This window comes from Copidosoma floridanum, unplaced genomic scaffold (genome assembly GCF_036245765.1).
Source record: "Copidosoma floridanum isolate Cflo_tuat_1 unplaced genomic scaffold, Cflo_Japanese_pri ptg000013l, whole genome shotgun sequence".
Lineage (NCBI taxonomy): Eukaryota > Metazoa > Arthropoda > Insecta > Hymenoptera > Encyrtidae > Copidosoma > Copidosoma floridanum.
The window spans coordinates 17333941-17353120 of NW_028321890.1; the positions used below are offsets into that span (position 1 = coordinate 17333941).

Below are 19180 nucleotides of genomic sequence, written 5' to 3' on the forward strand. Positions count from 1 at the left end.
AAGATATATCAAAAAATACTAAATTTCCATTTCAGCTTGTTTCAACTCGTCTTACCGAAGGTCAACATTTACTATCTAACTTGCAAGCGGCTTTCGCAAAAGCTATCAACACCGCGCTTCCAGAACAACAAGACCAACTGAGAAATGACATGTCTGAATTGAGGTCTAAATGGGAGCAACTAAGTATGGATTTGAACAATGTCCAAGCTCAAGTAAAGTCAGTGCTCAACAAATGGGAAGACTTTTTCGAAAGGAAAGAGCGTTTTGACAAATGGCTTAATGACACTGAGGAACAAATAAAATTACTACCAGACACAAAGGGCGAATTAAGCGAAATGAAAACACTTCTTGAAAAGTACAAGCACATTAGTGTCGAAATCATAGACAGAAAGTCCGAGTTACATCATTTACTAAAAGAAGGAGAAGAGTTATCCAATTGGGCAAACAACGATACAACTCTTGGTGAAGTAAAGGTCTTACAGGGCCGATGGGAAGTTTTGGGGCAGCAAGTTAATGAACAAAAGGACATTATTGAAAACGAAATAAGAGAGTACAATGTATACCACACAGCTTTGCAAGAAATCGAAAAATGGCTACTTCAAGTTTCTTTCCAACTGATGGCTCATAATTCCTTATACATTATAAGTAAAGAACAGACGTTGGAACAAATAAAACAACATAAAGTTTTACTCGACGAGATTAAAGGTTATGAGTTAGTATTGGATGATTTGAAAGCTAAAGGTCAAGGACAGATTGATAGATATGAAGCATCCAATCCAACGGTTAAAGTAACAATCCTTGATCAACTTCAAAATGTCCGAGACAGTTACAACTCGTTACTAAATACTGCTCAACAAATACAAAACCGTTTGAACGAATCATTGATGAAATTCCAAGAATATGAAAACACACTTGATAGTATAATGACAAATTTGGGTTTGTACGAGCCAGAAGTGGCGAAGGAACAACAAGCGCCCTTAGACACTTTAGAATCTGCCGAGGAAAGTCTTATTTCAGCCAAGATATTGTACAATAAACTACAAGCTGAAAAAGCTCGACTAGTCGTAGCTGTTGAAGCTTGCGAAGCTGCGGCTTCTAGTGTTTCGAGACCTGGGAGTCCATTGGACGCTCCTACGATTCAAGTACCATCTAAGGAAGTAGATGTTCGCAACCGCTTGGAAGATATGATTGATCAGGTATGATGTAAAACAAATTTTTGTACACTTAAGTAATCAAGTGTCTTTAAACTGACTTTTGTTATATTATTGTGTAATTTTTGAGCATGTTTTTGAAAAATTATAGAGGTAGATAGACCAATTATCGAGCTTTGGTTCGATTATCGAGAGTTTTAGTGATCACTATATAATTTAATAGTTTGGAGTCTGATTTATGAGTAATTTTGGTTTTTTAAAGTAAAAGTATTGAAATAGTAATACTAACTCCATTTACATAATTTTAACTCAGAGACAAGACTCGGTAATTCGGTCTTCCACCCTACTTGCACTTTTTTTATTTTTGCATGAATTAATTACAATTCACAGAGTGAAACTGATACATCAGCACAGCGACTAAATTCACTAATGCATAGTGTCAAAGAAAATGGTAGTCTTCAAAAACTCATCAGTTTGTGTGAAAAGGTTTGCTTTTTTGTGTTGGCTTTACTTACTATATTATAACAGTTATTGCACGTGTGTTGTTTGATGAGTAGCGTGAGTTACGCAATTCATTTTTTCTTTCAACGTTTTATTGTATTACTTCTGCTTCCATAACTTGTTTTTATTCGTTTTTTATTGTGAGACCCGATATTATTTACTTTTCAAAACACCATTTCACCTTTAACTTTTTGTAAAAAATAATCAGAAATTGTTTCGTAAATGATTTATTAATTTGGATCATTACAAATTTGAATTCAACTATTACAAAAACAAAACTAATGTGTAAATGTATTATCACTCTTTTAGATGCAATCTCATATTTCAAACGTTACCAAAGCAGTGAACGAACTAGAAGAACAAACACGTCAAAAGAATGCTCTGATGGCATGGATAAATCAGCAACGGGCTTTGTGTGCCGAATGGAAATCGCGACCTGCAAAGTTGCGTGCTGAGGCAGCTCAGTCCGAACTTCAAGCTATGAACGATTTGTTGACAAACGTTGGCGAGCGTCGAAGTCGTGCCGAGGCTGAGCTCTTGATCCGTCCGAACGGCCAAGATGCTGATATCGAGGAAGGATTGGACAAACTCGAGGCCGAACTCATCGATGCTATAGCTGGAAAACAAGCCACCCAAGATCTGATTCAGAAATACCGTAATGAGGTCCAAAACATTCAGTCTTGGTTCGATGGAATATCAAAGAAGGCTGATGTTATAGAAAAAGGTAACGGTTTGACGATTGGACAGAAAATTGCTTCTTTGAAGGAGATTACTTTTGAGTTTGAGACCCAAGGCCCAGAGAGGTAAAAAAAATGTTTTGACTTTTATTGAAATTTTAAATATTTAAAAGTATTTTTAGTTAGTTTTTATTAACGTCACTTGTATTTCGTGTCAAAATAGATTAGAAGAAATGAAGAAGCTTGCAGATCAGGTGATGGACTCGGTCAGTAACTTAGATTCGCAACAAATCGAAGAGCAAATAAAATCAACTGAGCGCAGATACGGTGACATAAGCAAGAAACTACAAAGAAAGGGTCAAGTCCTTGATACAACTGCTCAGGGTATTGAAGCAACGCACAAAGAAATCGAAGAAAACCGTGAATGGATCAGTGAAAAGAAACGCATTGCCCAATCTTCGGAGCCTCTAGGATTTGAAAGTCGCCAAGCAGACGAGAGATTGATGGCTTTGAAGAGTTTGCTCAAAGAAGCCGAGGCTAAGCAATTATTAACGGATTCACTGGAAAAACGGGTTTGTAACATGCAAAACGAGCTGGAGTCCAGTGAACAACAGCAACTCGAAACGGAAACCAAAGCCTTACGAGGTGAACAAGCTGAATTATGTTCAATTCTCAGGGAAGAAATATCTGCTGCTACAGCAGCTGTGGAGGTAAGACGTAAGTTGGAAAATGATCTGGACAAGGCTAGATTGTGGATAAAAGCGACGAGCAACGATCTTAAAAAGCTTAGTGGATATTTGCCATTGAAAGCATCGAAAGTTGAAGAAGATATCAAACAGCATACTGGCTTGGCAAACGAAATAAGACGCTTCAGTGAGATTAATTTGAAAGATCTGATGAAACAAGGTAACTCTTTGTTAAAAGATTGTGATGAAGAAGATCACAAGAGACTTCAAGATCTCTTGGATAAGGTCAGCGAGGAATATCATGAACTGCAAAAGGAAGCTCAAGAAAAACAAGCAGCCTTGGCTGACCTCTTGCAGGGAAGAAAAGCATTCGAAAGTGAGATTGATAAATGTCAAAGATGGATAAAGGAAGCTGAGGTTGCCACATCTTCTGATCTTCGAACTTCTAGCATTGATGTTCTGCGAGAACAATTGGCAAAGGTAAGCAATAATTACGAATTTGGTGATTTTAATAATGAATAATTAAGCATATTTCAAAATATTCTTACAATTTTTCGCTATGTAAATGGTATATCACATATTGCAGTACGACCGACTAAAAAAAGAAGCCAAAGATTATGCAGATGATATCGAAAAGCTGATGCAACAAGGCAAATCGATCCTGCCTACGATCAGTGACGCAGATAAGCTGGAACTCGGTGAATTCCTGAAGAACATGAAAGATGCTCATGGTCGTATTGCTGGAGTCATCAATGACAGAGCAACTGCCCTGCAGAAGAGCATCGATGAAGCGGAAGAGGTAGCAGCGCGTGTTGCCGAAGCCGTGCAGTTCATGTCGCATATTCAAGAACAACTGCAAGAGCTGAACAAACCCATTGGTTCTCGCATGGAGGATGTCGAAGGGATGTTGGCAACTTATGAGAAAATTTTGGATGACCTCAAGGGAAGCAAAATAAAGCTTTCAGACCTTCAAGCGGTAAACGTTGGAGATCTTCATGGGATTGTATCTCAGCAAGACGACCTTATCAATGCACTCGAAGCTCAGATAGCCAAGCTGCGCCAGTTGCTGTTACTCCGTCAGCAGTTTATCGCTTTGGTCACTGAAATCATGACCTTCATTGCAAAATACACGGAAATTGTACGTGACATCGAGCAAAGTGGTCAAACCATCGAGGAAAAAATAAAAAAATACGACGATGTCGTACTGAAGATCCGAGAATGCGAAGCCATGTTGGCTAGTGCTACGGACAAGGGACAACAAATAGCAGCTGAAGGTTCAGCTGCTGACAAGAACAATATCACGGAACAATTGCAGTCCTTGAAACATCAGTTGCAAACCCTGAGACGAGCCGTGGAGCATCAGCGGGAACAACACGAGTTGGCTGCAGCTGAACACAGAAGATTGGCCAACGAGCTCGCGGATATTCTTGACTTCCTCGAAAGCAAGGAGAAAGAAGTGAAAAGCCGACCTTTGCTGGACAGACACGTGGACAGTGTTAACAGCGAGCTGGAAAAGCACAAAGACTTGTGTGATTCTGTCAACGAGTACTTGGACAAAATCAAGGGTATAAAGGAGTCGATCAAGTACGAGGATGGTATGCCAGGATCATTGAAGGAGATGTACAGTGAAGCTATATCGCTACTGTCCTCGTTGCCTCGAGAAATGGAAGAGCGCGGAAACTACTTGGAAAGTAATCTACAGATGAGAATCGATTATGCCACGCTAACTGAAAAACTACACGACTGGGTTCGTGAGGCTGAAATCCGGTTGGAAAGTGACAAAGACGGTCTTGACTTTGAAAACATACTCAGTGACTTGGAAGAGCACAAGGTAAATGTCAATTTGTTTCGTTTATTTTTGAAAGCGATTTTTATCTTTCGAAACGATGTAGGAAATTTTTGAATTAATTAATCGCGGTTTTCGGCTCCTCGTGATTTTCACAAAAAATGCATGGTACTGTAAAAAAATTGTTACAAAAAAAGACAATATCAAAGGTAAAATTTTGATGAACCGAAAAAATATGTAACACAAATGACACAACGCGTATGAATAAATATTAATCGATTATCCTTTCATAATACCTACACAAATTCATGTAAAATATGAGAGATGAACGAAAAACCGAAAGCATCGAAACTCTCCCAGTCATGAAACAAGCTCGTAATTAAGAAACTTCGCGATAGCAAGTAACGGCCAGCGAGTTATTGTGGTGAAAACTAGATACGTGTAATACACAAGCGCGAAACACATCGTATCGTTTGGTTGCAGATTTACTTCAGCAGCGAGGCAACGATACGGGAGCTCGTTTCCCAGCAAATACAGCAGGCGGCCGATAAAATCTGGCCGTCTCTGAGCGCCCCCGAGCAGGAGGAGCTGAGCGCCGAACAGCAACAGCACACGCAACTGCTCAAAAACACGCTCAACACCGCTAAATCGCAGCGCGCGCGTCTCGAGCAGGGAGCCGACACTTGGAGGGACTACTCTCAGACGCTCGAACGCGTCAAAGCTGTCATCGCGAGGTCCAGGTTTACGGATGAGCCGGTCACCACATTGGCTGGCCTCCAGTTCAACGTACAAAAGATCACCCACGCCCTCAATGATACTCAGGTACGTTGGTTTTTGTTACTTTATCACTCCCAAAGCTAGTCAAGTATAAATTATATTACCGTTCACTATTTTTCGGCACCGCTACGAGTCGAAGGGTTTCAAACAAATTTTTGGCACTTCATTCACATTCATTATTTAAACCATATTTTTTCTACTTTACGTAAAGCTAAATTTTAGTAAAAGCAAGGAAATAACTAACGCAACAACAAACAAAAAAATCACCTCTTTTCCGTTGAAGAACCAGCAATTCGAGCTAGATCTTCTGACCGAGCGGGGCAAGGAGGTCCTCCGGCAAGCCGACGCGGCGAACAAGAGCCGAATCGAGGTGCAGCTGAGCGAGACCAGCACCGAATGGCAGGCCCTCATATCTGGTCTTGAAGATCGTCGCTCGGCTCTCGAGTCTTTGTCGAAGCACTGGGAGGATTTGGAGTCCAAGTGGTCGGGGGCCGAGGGAAAACTGAACGCAATCGAGGAGCGCAGCAAACTCGTCGACACGGTCGTGCGCTCGAAGCAACACCTGCTCGACACCATCAAGTCGCTCGAGGTGAGTGTGTTTGTTGGGATGGTTACTGTTTTCGGGGGGAGTATCGAGGAAAAATAGAGAACGAACTTCAAAGAGCGTAGGTTTTTGGAGGTGCGTCCCTTGATGTACAACTCGATGTGAGATTCTTACAAAATTGGCATATGTGTATTAATTTTTAGCTCCAGGGAAGTGGTAGGATTTTTCAAATTTTTTGTAGTAAAACAATTGAAAATGGAGTCTTTAATACGGAGAAAATAGAAATTTCCTTACAAAAGGTTCAAAAATAGGAGTTATTGATTTTATACAGTTCTGTAACTGTAAAAATACTACATTTCTACCCTAAAATCACAAACTTTAAAAAAATGTTATTTTGTTACTCTATATCGTAGTAAATTTTAATAATATATTTTAGAATGTTTTAAAATTGTGAGCAGAACGTTTTTTTCAAGTTTCTAAAACTTTGTATATTATTAAGATAAATTTTCCGTTTACCTAAAAAAAAAAAAAAATTATGAAAACAAATAAAAAAATTGTCTCTCCATGCTAATTTTTGTGGGAATTTCTAATCAATTCGCACACGGTAGCATGTATTTACTCTGAATAGCTTAACAATTTATTTTTTATTTTGCATTTCCAACTTTAAATATCATTTACATACTCTTGAAATATACCTACAGGAACATTGAAAGCACAAAAAATTTTCTTATAAAGACTTTTCATAATAGTACACACAATGCTTTAAAAACGTCGATAAAAAACGTTTTTCTTTATAAGTTGAGAATTAATTTTAAAAATATTTTAAATACATCCAAAATATCCATTGTTTTTTGTGACTAAAAAATGCTTCTGAATTTTCCATGCCCTGATTGACATGTGAACAGCTCACTACTTTCACGAAAATTATAGCGCAAGCAGTTCACGGGAGATTCTTCTTTCTAAAAACAACATATTATGTATTATCATTTTTTAAACGTTTTAAAACTTTATTACAACCTTTTCCAAATGTTTGAAAGTTTAAATAAAAGTACATTGTTTCAACGTTCATGCATCGTTACTTGTATGACTCATTGTTGGATTAAAATAATTTTACTTTCGACCAGATTTTTGAAAAAACGACAGTCCTTGAGAACAACCCTTTGACCGTTGTAATAATATTTCAATAAAAACTGCAAACATACTAACGAGTTGGTCAAACAAAAATATTATTCGAGTTTTTCTGCGACTGTTACTCTTTTATCTTTCTAAGGGAATCCCTTTAAATACCCCTTCGATTGGAAAGTTCGCACGATCGATGATACTCAGCTGTTGAAAGGACAGACTAGATATATATCAATCGTTTGGAGGGAGTTGCACAATTTGTAAATGGTAGCGTGTGCTTTTACTCGATAAGCGTGACCTATAACTGATATATATTCCATCCGTAACACCGAGGAAGCAACGAACCCTCAAACTTTTCGCGTGAGCTTGCTTTCGCGCGCTCGTACAGTCCTGAAAGTTCAGAAGGTCGATAAATAAGAAAAAAGGAGTTAAACTTTTTTTCAATAATCCGGTATGCAGCGGATAAAATTTTCAGGAGGAAAGTGATTTGCAAAAAAAAAAAATTGTTTCCTGTTCTCAGGAACTGACCTCCGAAGCTGAAAGCGTGAAATCAGATGTGGATAGAATCAGAGATTTGGCTGGTCCTGTTCTCCTGTACTTGCGGGCTTTCTCCGAGCCGTCGGCCATTGCTCTCGAAGAGCGCATCGATAAGTTCAACGCAGCCGTGTACGAGTGAGTAGAAAGCTTTTATTTTTCTCTTACACTGATTTTTCAGTTCTATGCAGCATTTGGACCAGTTAAATATACCCGTTAGGTTTTTGATGCACAGATGGAGTATTTTGCGAGTTAAATGATCGAGGAAACCTTTGCGCGTTAGATTTCTCCCTGTTTGAATTTGCGCACCTTGTAAAGTTGTAATGGTCATTGGACTATAGAATATTTCGCACTATTTTTCCATTAGACGAAAGTGGATACATTCACGTTATTGTTTGCTACTCGAACCCGTAAAATTTAAACATCGTAAAATAGTAATTTTCAAGAAGATACTTTGCGGTATAATTTGTAGATTTGCCATTTTTTATCGATATCGTAATATGATATGGATTAAAGACCCGAATTTTTTCAAATCCAATCAATGAATATTGCATGTGCATGCTGTTTGCAGTGGCTTCACGCTTAATCCTTATTTCTATTTTATATAAATATTTATATATTTGAAAATACATATGCATACAATGATTTTTATTTATAAATGAATTTACAAAATTATATATTTATTCGTAATATGTCCAATATTTTTTGTCGATATTAAATGATAATCGTCATGTATTTCGCCAACGAAAAGTATTTCTGGTGATAACAGTAGCTACGCAAGCAAAACAGTTTTGAAACAGCGGTTGTGTTTATAAAAAGCTCAAGACAGTCGAAAAATACAATCGTTTTCGCACCAGACGAGGTGACGAGGATCAAATTAGATTTGGCATAACGATGCGCCAGGGTACTCGCGGTCAACTAATAATTTTTAGCTCTAAACAGATTTCTCATCTGTATATATGTGTATATTTATACTGAGCTCATCGACTCTTATAACGTTTGACAGGAAGGACAAGCTCGCAATGTTCCGTTTGTTAGTTTACCGGCATATTTTTAGCTTGCGTTTTATTACACGCAATGTTTAGTGAAGTAATGGATTATTAGGTAAGAGTTGAATTGTAGTGGGAATGTTACTTGGGTGAGATGGCGATACAGTTATTGTTGAAGAAAATTAACTGGTCCACTGCTTTACCACAATAATAGGAAAAAAAAATTATAGAGATTTAATAAAAACTTCTAAATGCATTGGTGATTTGAAATTGAGTGAAAAATTTTATCTTAAATTTTTAGAAAATTAGCTTTTTTAGCTATTTAGTTGAGAAAAAGTTTGTAAAAGAATGATGAATATTACAGGATCTTCGTAACATCTAAATAGCCTTTTATTCCATTTTTTGGAAAAAAAAAATTAAAAAACCTCTTTAGGAAGCTCCATTTTTTAAAATTTAATTTATTACTTTGGGATAGTTATAGGGTTTTGTTTATGAATATGAAATTTAAATTTTGTTCGATTGTTCAATCGTAGGAAAAAATTAAATGATTAAAACTACAAACATCTGTAAACAGTCGTTTGAGGATCTTAGTCTATTTAAAAGCATGCAATAATGAAAAAGAAGTATTTTAAAAATTTCTAAAAATTGTATATCTTGGGCTTCCGGCGGTCTGTATGACGCTCGAAGAGGATAATCCGACATGTTCAGTAAGTGGAATCATCGGGAGCTGGAGACAGTTGATTTTTAGAAATGACTTTAAAATAATTATTTTGTTACTACATATTTTAAAATAAACCTCAGTAATATAGCTATACTCTTTACGAATGATGAGTGTTTTAAATATTTTTCTTGCCACCACTATTGACCTCGTCAGATTAGTTTTCTCAAAACAACAGTTTTTACATTTTTGCGAATCCCACGAAAAATCACAATTATTCATTAAAAACATTTTTTCATTAGCAGATGTAAACATAAGCTACAATTAAAACTGAGAGAAAGATCTCACGATATTTTATCAGAAAGTATTGAAATCCAGCTAATTTTTGTTTTTTCTTTTATTTCTTTTTTTCTTTGAAAAAGTAAAAGAATTTAGTTTTCTAAACTTCAAACGATTTTTTTTCACTTCATTTCTGCACATCAGTATTCATTCCAAAATGTATACCTTTAATTACTTACACTATTCTGTTCGTCTCAACGATCATAAAAAGTGGTCCAGCTGTTTTTTGTTTTCTTTTTAGAAATCTACGCTGCGTCATAAAAATTTTCTGTATTACAGACAAAAGTAGTGAGCTAACTAAAAATTATATGATTATTCAAGCGCAGAAAAAGCTCTATCGCAGAAGAGCTCTATAGAATTCTAGCGTCATACATATTATTACGCGCAACTGCACAAGCAAAGTAGAAAAATAACTTTATGCATTCAACAAAAAATTCAGTTTTAACAGAAATAGGTGATTTCCGAGTTACTGCACAACGAAGACAAACCTTGAAATCGCCAAAATTCTCGCACTTCGTGTTAATTGCCAACTTACATACAAGCTTACGTATAGTAATCCGTTCCCCAACAGCAGTTCCACAGACTTGGCGGCGCTTACGTATTATTTGGCAGCAACAAACCGACCAGTCGTACACACTAGAGTGCACGTAATGTGTACTATATGCATTGCTAACATTGAAAACTATGAAGTAAGTGACGGGAATATAAAGAGGACAGCGCGGATGATGCTTGCCGGTGATAAGTACGCAAATTATGTCACAAAAAGTTTACTGCCAACATGCATTTTATAATAGTTGCTGGATACATGTGAATGTTGATTTTGAATAATGAACGAATGACAATGGCAATATTTAGTTTGTAATGGTAAACATATTTTATGGATTTTTACGCGTACATAGTTGTATTGATAATCCCTTTGAGTTTTTTTTTCTTCCATGATGTCCGAGATCGATGGGAATCCCAGCCCCGGATATAAAAATCGCCAACCCCCGTACCGGCAAAAAACCAACGAAAAGACGCGAATTAATCCCCCGCCCCCTTATGTTGGCTCGTTAAATCGATAAACCGCCGCTCCACCTGCCCGATCGACCTTCATTTAGTCAGCCGGCTCGGTTCACTCGACCGCGTCGCACTATCATTATCAAAAACTCGAATGACGAAACGGTTGTAAACAGAAGCGCATGAAAACCAGGGGAGGGAGGTGATACACGCGAGCTCGTCACCGGCGTTGATTGCACCTATGCCGATTTTTGCTGCGCCAGTGTGCTTTCGTCGATCGGAGCTGCTGTTCGTCAACGTATGGACTTTTGAAAGTGTAGTGCGGTGTTTTTCTAGAGCAAAGTACGATTTCTGTGGTGTTTCGTTTGTCGTGACGTGGTTGGATTTATACATTGGGTTGCCCTTTGGCTCTGCTGTAAAAATGGAGATCGTACAAGGTATAGATAAATATCTTTACGTTTCTAGTTACATAGTATCATGTCGATTTTTCCCTTCTTTACTTTTTACTTGGATTTTTCTCTTTTCTCTGTCATATGCACATTCATGCAGAATCATTCATCCCTTGTCACAAAAGTTGCAAAAGATCAAGTGTTGTGTACAATCGATGACTTTGACCAGATGTTAATTATTGATCGTTGGTTGGTGATTAAAGTGATGGCGGTTTAAAATTTTACAAAAAGATTTGTGTCTAAAATTGTACAACACCTCGACAAAACCGCTCGAGTTTGACGATGCGGTGGTGCGCGGGTAATTATATTGAATTTTCTCGCAAACAGATGGTCGTCTCTGTGACTTTTTGTGTCTGTAGGAAACGAGTGTTTTAAGTTGTTTAAAAAAAATTTTTCGAGCAAAAAACTCTATGATTCGTAATATAGTAATGTGTCAATGGCTCTCAAATTTTAGTAAAAATATTTTCTAGATTTTTAAAGATTATTTTTTTGGCAGGAAAGTTAGTTCATTGTTTTTGCTCAAAGATTTTTTTCATTACTTTTTATAATAGAATACTTAAAAAAAAATTTTACGACAAAAAAATGTTTTTTCCGCCCTCGGGTGGTTTTGGGAGGCTGGTACTTCCTCGGGCAAAAAAGCAGTTTTCCAATACTCGTTCGAAAAGTCTCCTTTACGAACCTCGTTACGGACCTCGCCTTCGGCTCGGGCCGCAAACCTCTCGGTTCGCAAACAAAGACTTTTCAAACTCGTAGGAAAACTACTATTTCGCAATAGTGTGCGGAAAATGGGTGTTTTCCGCACTGGTATTAGTGTGGAAAATCGATTTTCCCACATAGTGTGCGGCAAAGGTTTTGCCACACACCGGAAAAAATTTTGCTACACACTAGTAATCAAAATTCATACCTATTTTGTACCTGTTTTCCGCACACTTATTGCGAAAAAACTTGTACACAACTCGTGCGGGACGATTTCCCGCACTCGTGTGATGGACTCGCACTCGTGGCCGGTGACGGTAACTCGTACCTTGCGATCACACTCGTGCTCTCGTGTGCTCAACTGGTACTCGTTCCCGTCAACTTCGGCCACTTGTGCGAGTCAATCAGGACTCGTGCGGGAAATCGTCTTTTCCGCACTTGTTACGTAAATAACTGTTGAAAACGTGTTTTATTACAAAGTATTTGAACGAATCTTTTAAAACTTGTTCGGATTTATTTTCTAAATATTCGTCTCTTTTAAAATACAGTCTACTATTATTGCTAGAAATGGTTTTATTATGTACTGTGCTACTAGTTTGATATAAGAAAAGTAACTTTTCAGCACAAAAAGCGTTTATGAGTCCACGTGTGGAGAAAGCATGACCATATCGTAGTGAATAATCATTTTCAACGGTTTGTCGTCACTTTAACCGTAAACTAAGATGATTCATGAGTTGAATATTAATTTTTCCATTAGTCGTAAACCGCTTTCACATGCCAAAAAATAATTTTTGACGTCAGAATTTGGTAACTCAATAATGTACCGTCATGGTGAAATTACTGCTTCCATGGTGAGATAAATAAAGGAGTCTTCGATTAATTCTATAACTGGGTTCGCTTTAAAATCTTTGAAAAACAATTAGTCATAGTTCGTTGAAAATTGGAGAAGGTCATTCGAGTTGTTGTTGTACCCCGATTCTCGGTACGTATACCATCAGCAATGAGATAATGCGTAAAAATAATACTCCAACGCTGGACAGTCCCATTTTAATATCTTGGACCATTTCGCCGGCCTCGATCACTCGATGGTGTTTACTGTATGACTTCCTAGCTGGTATAGGGTATATCCGACGCTTGGTTAAAACATGATTCTTTTGGTTTAAAAACAGTTTCGTTGTACATTTCACGAAAGATGATACTAAAACTCGGTGTACAGTTGAGTGCTGTAGTCTGACCGGCAAGGAAAAATTATCTGAGGTCCGAGTCAATTTGACTATCAACTAATGTCGACAAATTTACCTAGTACATGTTTAATTGACTGCCAATAATTTTTCTGACCAACTAGTCATTAAAAAATGGTTAAAACCACAAAAAGTGTTATAAATAAAATGATACTATATTTTGTTTCATCGGTTATTCGTTTCCTTCAAAATAAAACAATGTTATTAATTAACTAAAGTTTATTAGATACAGGTTTTTATTATATAATGGATATTTTATACTCAACAGTGTAACAAATTATTATTATTTTTTTTATCAATCAAGTTTAAATAGTTATACGAAAATTTTTTAAACTTACACTCTCGATATAGATTATTTTGACTCAATTAAATAAAACTAAAATTATTCTCATACTTCATGTTGTGTGACTCGTAACATTTAGATAACGAAGCAAGTATGACCTTAAAGATTTTTTTGACTTTTCCATGATAAATTGACCATTATATGATCATAAAGTTAGAGCACTGGTACAGATACGACATTTAATCTGCTTTTTTTATTCAACATTGAAACTTGTACTTCTTTGATGACGAAATGATGTGACATGGATTCTTGAGAGGTCGATTTGAAATTTTTGCATAATATGTAGAAAATACGAATCGAAAATTCACGTCTTTCGATTCATTAGCCAAAGAAAGGGAGTTAAAACTTGATGTCACTTAATTATTTCGACTTTTACTTCCAAAATTTAAATAGGATCAAATACATCGATTAAGTTGATCAAGAATTTTGAACATTATGAACAGGTACATAATTTGAATTTTTGATTTTATTTTGCAAGTATCCTCAGCCAACGGTAAAAGATCTTTTTACTATTAGGCACAGACACAATTACATAAATCTCGTAATTGGCGTCTTAACATTATTTCAACAAATACAGCTACTATTGGTTTTTCTTTATTTGTTTATTCCTTTTTAAAAACAGTTTATTTTGAATTGACGTATTTCTAACTGGGATACAATTTTAAAAAGTTTTTTCATTTTCTGCCAGAACCTTCTCAAGTGCAGATTCGGCTTCTAGATAAGAATACAAATATAGATGTAGTTATACTATAACTGCGGGGTTTAAAAAATTTATTTAAAAATTGCATAAATTAAATTTTGCCATATTTTTCATGAGACACGAAATCTTTACATTTTTAGTGTTAAAAGTTTTTTTGTAAAGAGCACGCGTACCAATACCACGTAGTAGAAATTCTTTCAAAAATTTTTACAAATCCTACAAGAAATTTTGGCATAGGTAAATATGATGCTGCATTATTTGTTAATTTTGGTTAAAAAACCAACCTTTTCTCTTCACAAAGTACACGTAAACTTCAAACATTTTTGCTATCACAAATTAAGTTGGCAAGGAGAAATAATCGAACGACAAGTATTTGGACCGTTATTATCGCAGTGATATTTATTTATGCAAATGACCAACATTACCATCAATGAACTAATAATTATCTTCCGATCAATAAGTGATTGAGGGTAAAACTTATGCTTCCACGAATCTTTCTCTATGTACCCTTTAAAAACTTAAATAGTGACAGTTTAGTCTTTGAGTTTTCAGTGAACCCAATTTTGGTACTCTGTAATAATCGGGGTACTGTTCAGTTGATGAAAAAAATTTAAGAACAAACGAAGGTGTTTAGTATAAAAAATCACCCAAAGTTTTACTGATTCAAGTTTAGAATGTACGTAATATTATTATGTACCAATTAGTACAGCAACTACCTCATCATCAACGCACAACACTTGGAACCGTCAAAAATCCTCCAACGCGATGTGATACACACTCATAATCACCCGAGTAACTTTTGACGCATACAACACCAACAAAAGCATCCAGCGTCTATTTTTACCCACCCGGTGACTGATAATACGTGTAAACTATATGACAGAGCGAACGCGCGAAATCCTTAACATCGGATTGGCGCGCACCGAAAATAAATCGCGCGATTTCGTTGGTGAATTACCCATCGAGTGCAGGCGCTTTGTGCATTATTTCAACCTGGGACGATCTATGCGTGTACAAAAACTGCAAAACCCGAAAAAATAAAAAAAATAAGGAAAAAAGGAGGGGTACTCACGACGAAGCACGCGGAGCATTTGTCGTCTATATAGGAGGAGAGACGCGTTATTATTAGTCACTCGGCGCGACTTGGAGTCCGCATGCGTCGGCTCTCCCGGACGCCGCTGTGCCAAAGGGAAGGCGACAACGACGAAGAAGAAGAAGAATCAAGCCTCCCGCGCCTATATGCTCTCACAGAGTCTCGAAGCGCCGCGCCGCCGAGTGAGTTCGTGGACCGCGTCGTACTGTTTTTCGAAAATATCTGTACACTCGCAAAAGTTTTGCCCCCCTCCCCTCACCTTGTCCTCGCGACTTTTCGCGCATCCGTCTGCCAACTATCTCCGACGACTTATAAAAGCAGGTGAGGTGGTATTAATAACGTTATTGTGGTACTCGGTTCATCGCTTTTTGCTATTGTTGTTGGTCCAGTTGTTGAAAACCGTGTGGCCGAGGGATCGAACAGAACGTTCGAGTTGGATATTCAAATTTAAAAATTCGGGAGTTCTTAGTTCGAAAATCCGTTTTTTTTTTTTTTTAACGTCGATAAACCGTAAATAAACAACTAAGTATACAAAAGTCACGTATTACGATGTCAACACTTGTCCCCGTGGGAGTACGCGTGATGTAACGCCAAAGACCCGTTGATCGTAAGCTCCGCGAAAAAAGTCGTCGAAAGCCTTGAACCTGATCTCGGACCCTCGAATAATCCAACGATCGTGTACGTCCCGGCGAAACGAACGACGCGAGTGTACCTCGGGCACCCCGGTTGGTCGGCTACTTTTAGCCCGCCGGCCTCGAAAAACTCGACTCGCCGCGAGGAGTCCCAACGCGGGGTGGACTCGAGCCATCTTTTTGCCCGACGCGCTTCCGATTCTATATTCGAACCGGTTGGAGTCTTCCATTGGACGGACCACGTGAAAATCCTCCCGATTGCAAACGCGGGGATCATGGGGATTTTGACGCGAGCCTACCATTTTTTTTTTTTTTGTTTGGGTTGCGTAGACGTGATCTGTGTGCGCGCATGTTCTTTGTTGTGAAAACCGTCACGTCATAGTTTTCGCGTTGGCAATGCATCGTCTTTGTTTCAAGTCCAATATTCGAGTTTGACACCCATAACAGCAGTATCCCCCCCACAAAGCGCAACAATTGCCACAAAAGAAAAAAAAAAAAACTCCCGTGTTTCACAGACTCGTCGACTCGCTCGCCGGTAAGACCGAAAAGTCGAGGGAGGACCTCGAGAGCCTGAGCCGCGTCGAAGAGGAGGCCGAGCGCCACCGACAGCGTCTCCTCGAGCTCACCCAACGCATCGGCGAGTTCCACGTGTTCGGAGCCAACCAGGAGACGGTCGAACGAGAGCTCGGTGAGCTGGGATTGGAGCTCGACTCGGAGCTCGAGGCCGTGCGCGAGTTCTCGGCGGAAACCGGGGCGCGGTACCAGCAGAGCCAAGTACCGGCGGACGCGGCGCAGCGGCTGGCCGAGCTCGAGCTGAGGGCCGAGGACGCGAGCCAGGCCATGGAGGGGAAACAACGCGAGCAGAAGCGCGCAAGGACCGTGCGTAGCGAGTACCTCGCCGATCTGGAGGAGCTGCAGAGTTGGGTGAGGGAGGCCGAGCTCAAGGTCAGGGACAAGTCGTGCGTGCCGGGGAAAATGATGGAGGGGCTGAGGCAGATACAGGCGGAGCTCGGCCCGATGGGGGACAGGCTCGAGAGGCTGGCGAAGAACGGGAAGGTCATTGGTGACAGCACGAGGGATGACGAGGAGAGGAAGACGGTGGACGGCACGGTCTGTGGGCTCACGGAGCAGTTGGCGCAGGTCAAAACTTGGTTGGACGAGAGGAAGCAGGAGGTCGGGGATGCCCTGGACGCGTGGCAAAGGTTCCTTGCGTTGCTCGAGGCTGTGGAAGCGTGGACGGTGGAGAAGAAAAAGTTCCTCGAGGAGCCACTAAAATTGGGCAGTCTCAATCAGGCGCGACAGAGGCTGCACGATTACTCGGTAAACTGAGCGCGCGCTTTTCATGTATCGTGAGGGTTTTGGCGAGTGACGGGGTACGGAGGTACTGGTGTCTGAATAGCTTTGTGGAAAGTTGCGGTTGTTTTCGGTGGAGTTTAGAGAGGATTTTTGTTGCTCATCCTTGTACTGTTTCGAGATGGCAGGCTAGGAATTAATTAGACATCCTACAGAGGATGACGTCGGATGAACAATGAGTGGTTGCCCATTGTTGATCCAAGTTTTGCTAATTGCATCGTAGCAGTGTTGATGAGAGTTTGGCAAGCAATCTTTCATCAACTATACTTTGCGAAAGCGTGCAAAAGGGTGTTGCTTTCAGTAGATTTTCTTTGAAAAAATGGTTTAGGCGAATAGAACTGGTGAAACAGTTAAAAAACCATCGACTTGGTTTTATTTTAAGCTCTTATCAACGTCGGTATGATGCATTTTGTAAAAATAAATTAAATCACGTGTTTGAAAAATATTATTTTAACGCAGACTTCGATTTACCGTGTTTTGCACTAGTTTTTTTTTCCTACACCCAGTAGTTGAGTACAAATTAAGTATACTAATCGATTGTATCGGTATCACGAATCAGTCGATATACATATGAATAAATAATAGTAAAAGTTCAAAGAAATCTAATACTTATAAAAAGTAGAAAAATCAGAAAATCACTCAGTAGGAAGCGTTCAAGTACCAGTCCCAAAATATACTACCAGCATAACAAAAATAAGTTTATTTAAAGAGTATTGGACGAAGAAAGGGTCTAGCTGGATAAGGGGGGTAAAAGTGCCCCGAACGATTTTTCCCTTAAACTTTGTGGACGAAAAGGTATCATAAAAATATATTTTTATGCTAAATTTCAGATCTGTAGAGCACTTTCGGTAAGTGTGATCGGTTAAAATATTTTTTTCAGTTTTTTTCCCGGCATAGTAAACAAAAAAAAAATCTGAAACAATTTTAAAAAACGAAATTCAAGATAACAAATTTACAGATATTTTTTAAAAGTTTTTGGTGCTAAATTCAAATTTTTAGAGACATTAAAAATTCGAAAAAAAATTCTAGAAAAAAACCTTCATTAAGAAGCATAATAAACAAATTTTTTTTTTACAAAAATCATATTTTTTTCTATTACCGTAAATTTTTTGAAATTGTTAAAAGTAGTGAAACAATTTATAATGCAGAAAAATGCAAAAAATGGTATTTTTTAAACTTTTTTGTCTTCTTTTACCACTTTTAAAAATCTGATAAATTCGCAATGTTGAAAAAAAGCTGTTTTGTGTTTAAAAAATTTTTTGTAATAGCATTTAAAAAAAAAAAAAAATCTTTTACTAGAGTTAAAAAAAAAATTTTAATTTTTCTAAAAATTCGATTTCGGTAAAAAAAAAAAAAAAAAAAAACAACTTTCTATACATATTATTTAAAAGTGCATTTTTATAAACTTTTCCAGATTTTTGCTCGCTTACTAAACCAAGAAAAAAAAAAAATGTAAACCACGTTTTAACCGACCACACCTACCAGAAGTGGTCCACAGAACTTAAATTCCTTCCAAGGATATCTTTTTAATTTACCTTTTAATCTACAAAGTTCAAGTCAAAAAATTACTCGATGCACTTGTGTATACCCCTTACCCTTTATCGAAAAAACAGTGCTTTCCGAAAAAAGGTGTTCAGACACTGGTACCCATCTCGAAAAATCGCCACCGTAATGAGGGGATCCACAAAAATAACAAAGCGCTCTGACCTGACGGTCGCGTAAACTCCACAGACGGCGGTGAAGAGCTGCAAGCAGGTGAACAAAAACCTAAGCGACATGGGCCGCGAGCTCGAGAGCATTAGCCAGGTGACGAGCGTCGGGGACTTGCCGCAGAGACTCAACGAGGCCGAAGAAGCCAAGGTCGAGGTCGAGGGTCGACTTTTGGAACGGGTTAGTTTTCACGTGAAAGA

The 19180-nt window shown here is 38.3% G+C and overlaps 1 protein-coding gene across 1 annotated transcript in view; it reads left to right on the plus strand.

The window, feature by feature from the left end:
- Msp300 (Muscle-specific protein 300 kDa) overlaps window positions 1–19180 on the plus strand; it is an 87192-nt gene that overhangs the window by 16064 nt on the left and 51948 nt on the right. Inside the window, exons 20-29 of the mRNA XM_089591067.1 lie at window positions 36–1196; window positions 1542–1637; window positions 1962–2455; window positions 2553–3495; window positions 3602–4846; window positions 5285–5623; window positions 5862–6167; window positions 7765–7916; window positions 16433–17237; window positions 19002–19160. Coding sequence (XP_089447193.1) covers window positions 36–1196; window positions 1542–1637; window positions 1962–2455; window positions 2553–3495; window positions 3602–4846; window positions 5285–5623; window positions 5862–6167; window positions 7765–7916; window positions 16433–17237; window positions 19002–19160 — 5700 coding nt within the window. The remainder of the gene's footprint in view (window positions 1–35; window positions 1197–1541; window positions 1638–1961; window positions 2456–2552; window positions 3496–3601; window positions 4847–5284; window positions 5624–5861; window positions 6168–7764; window positions 7917–16432; window positions 17238–19001; window positions 19161–19180) is intronic.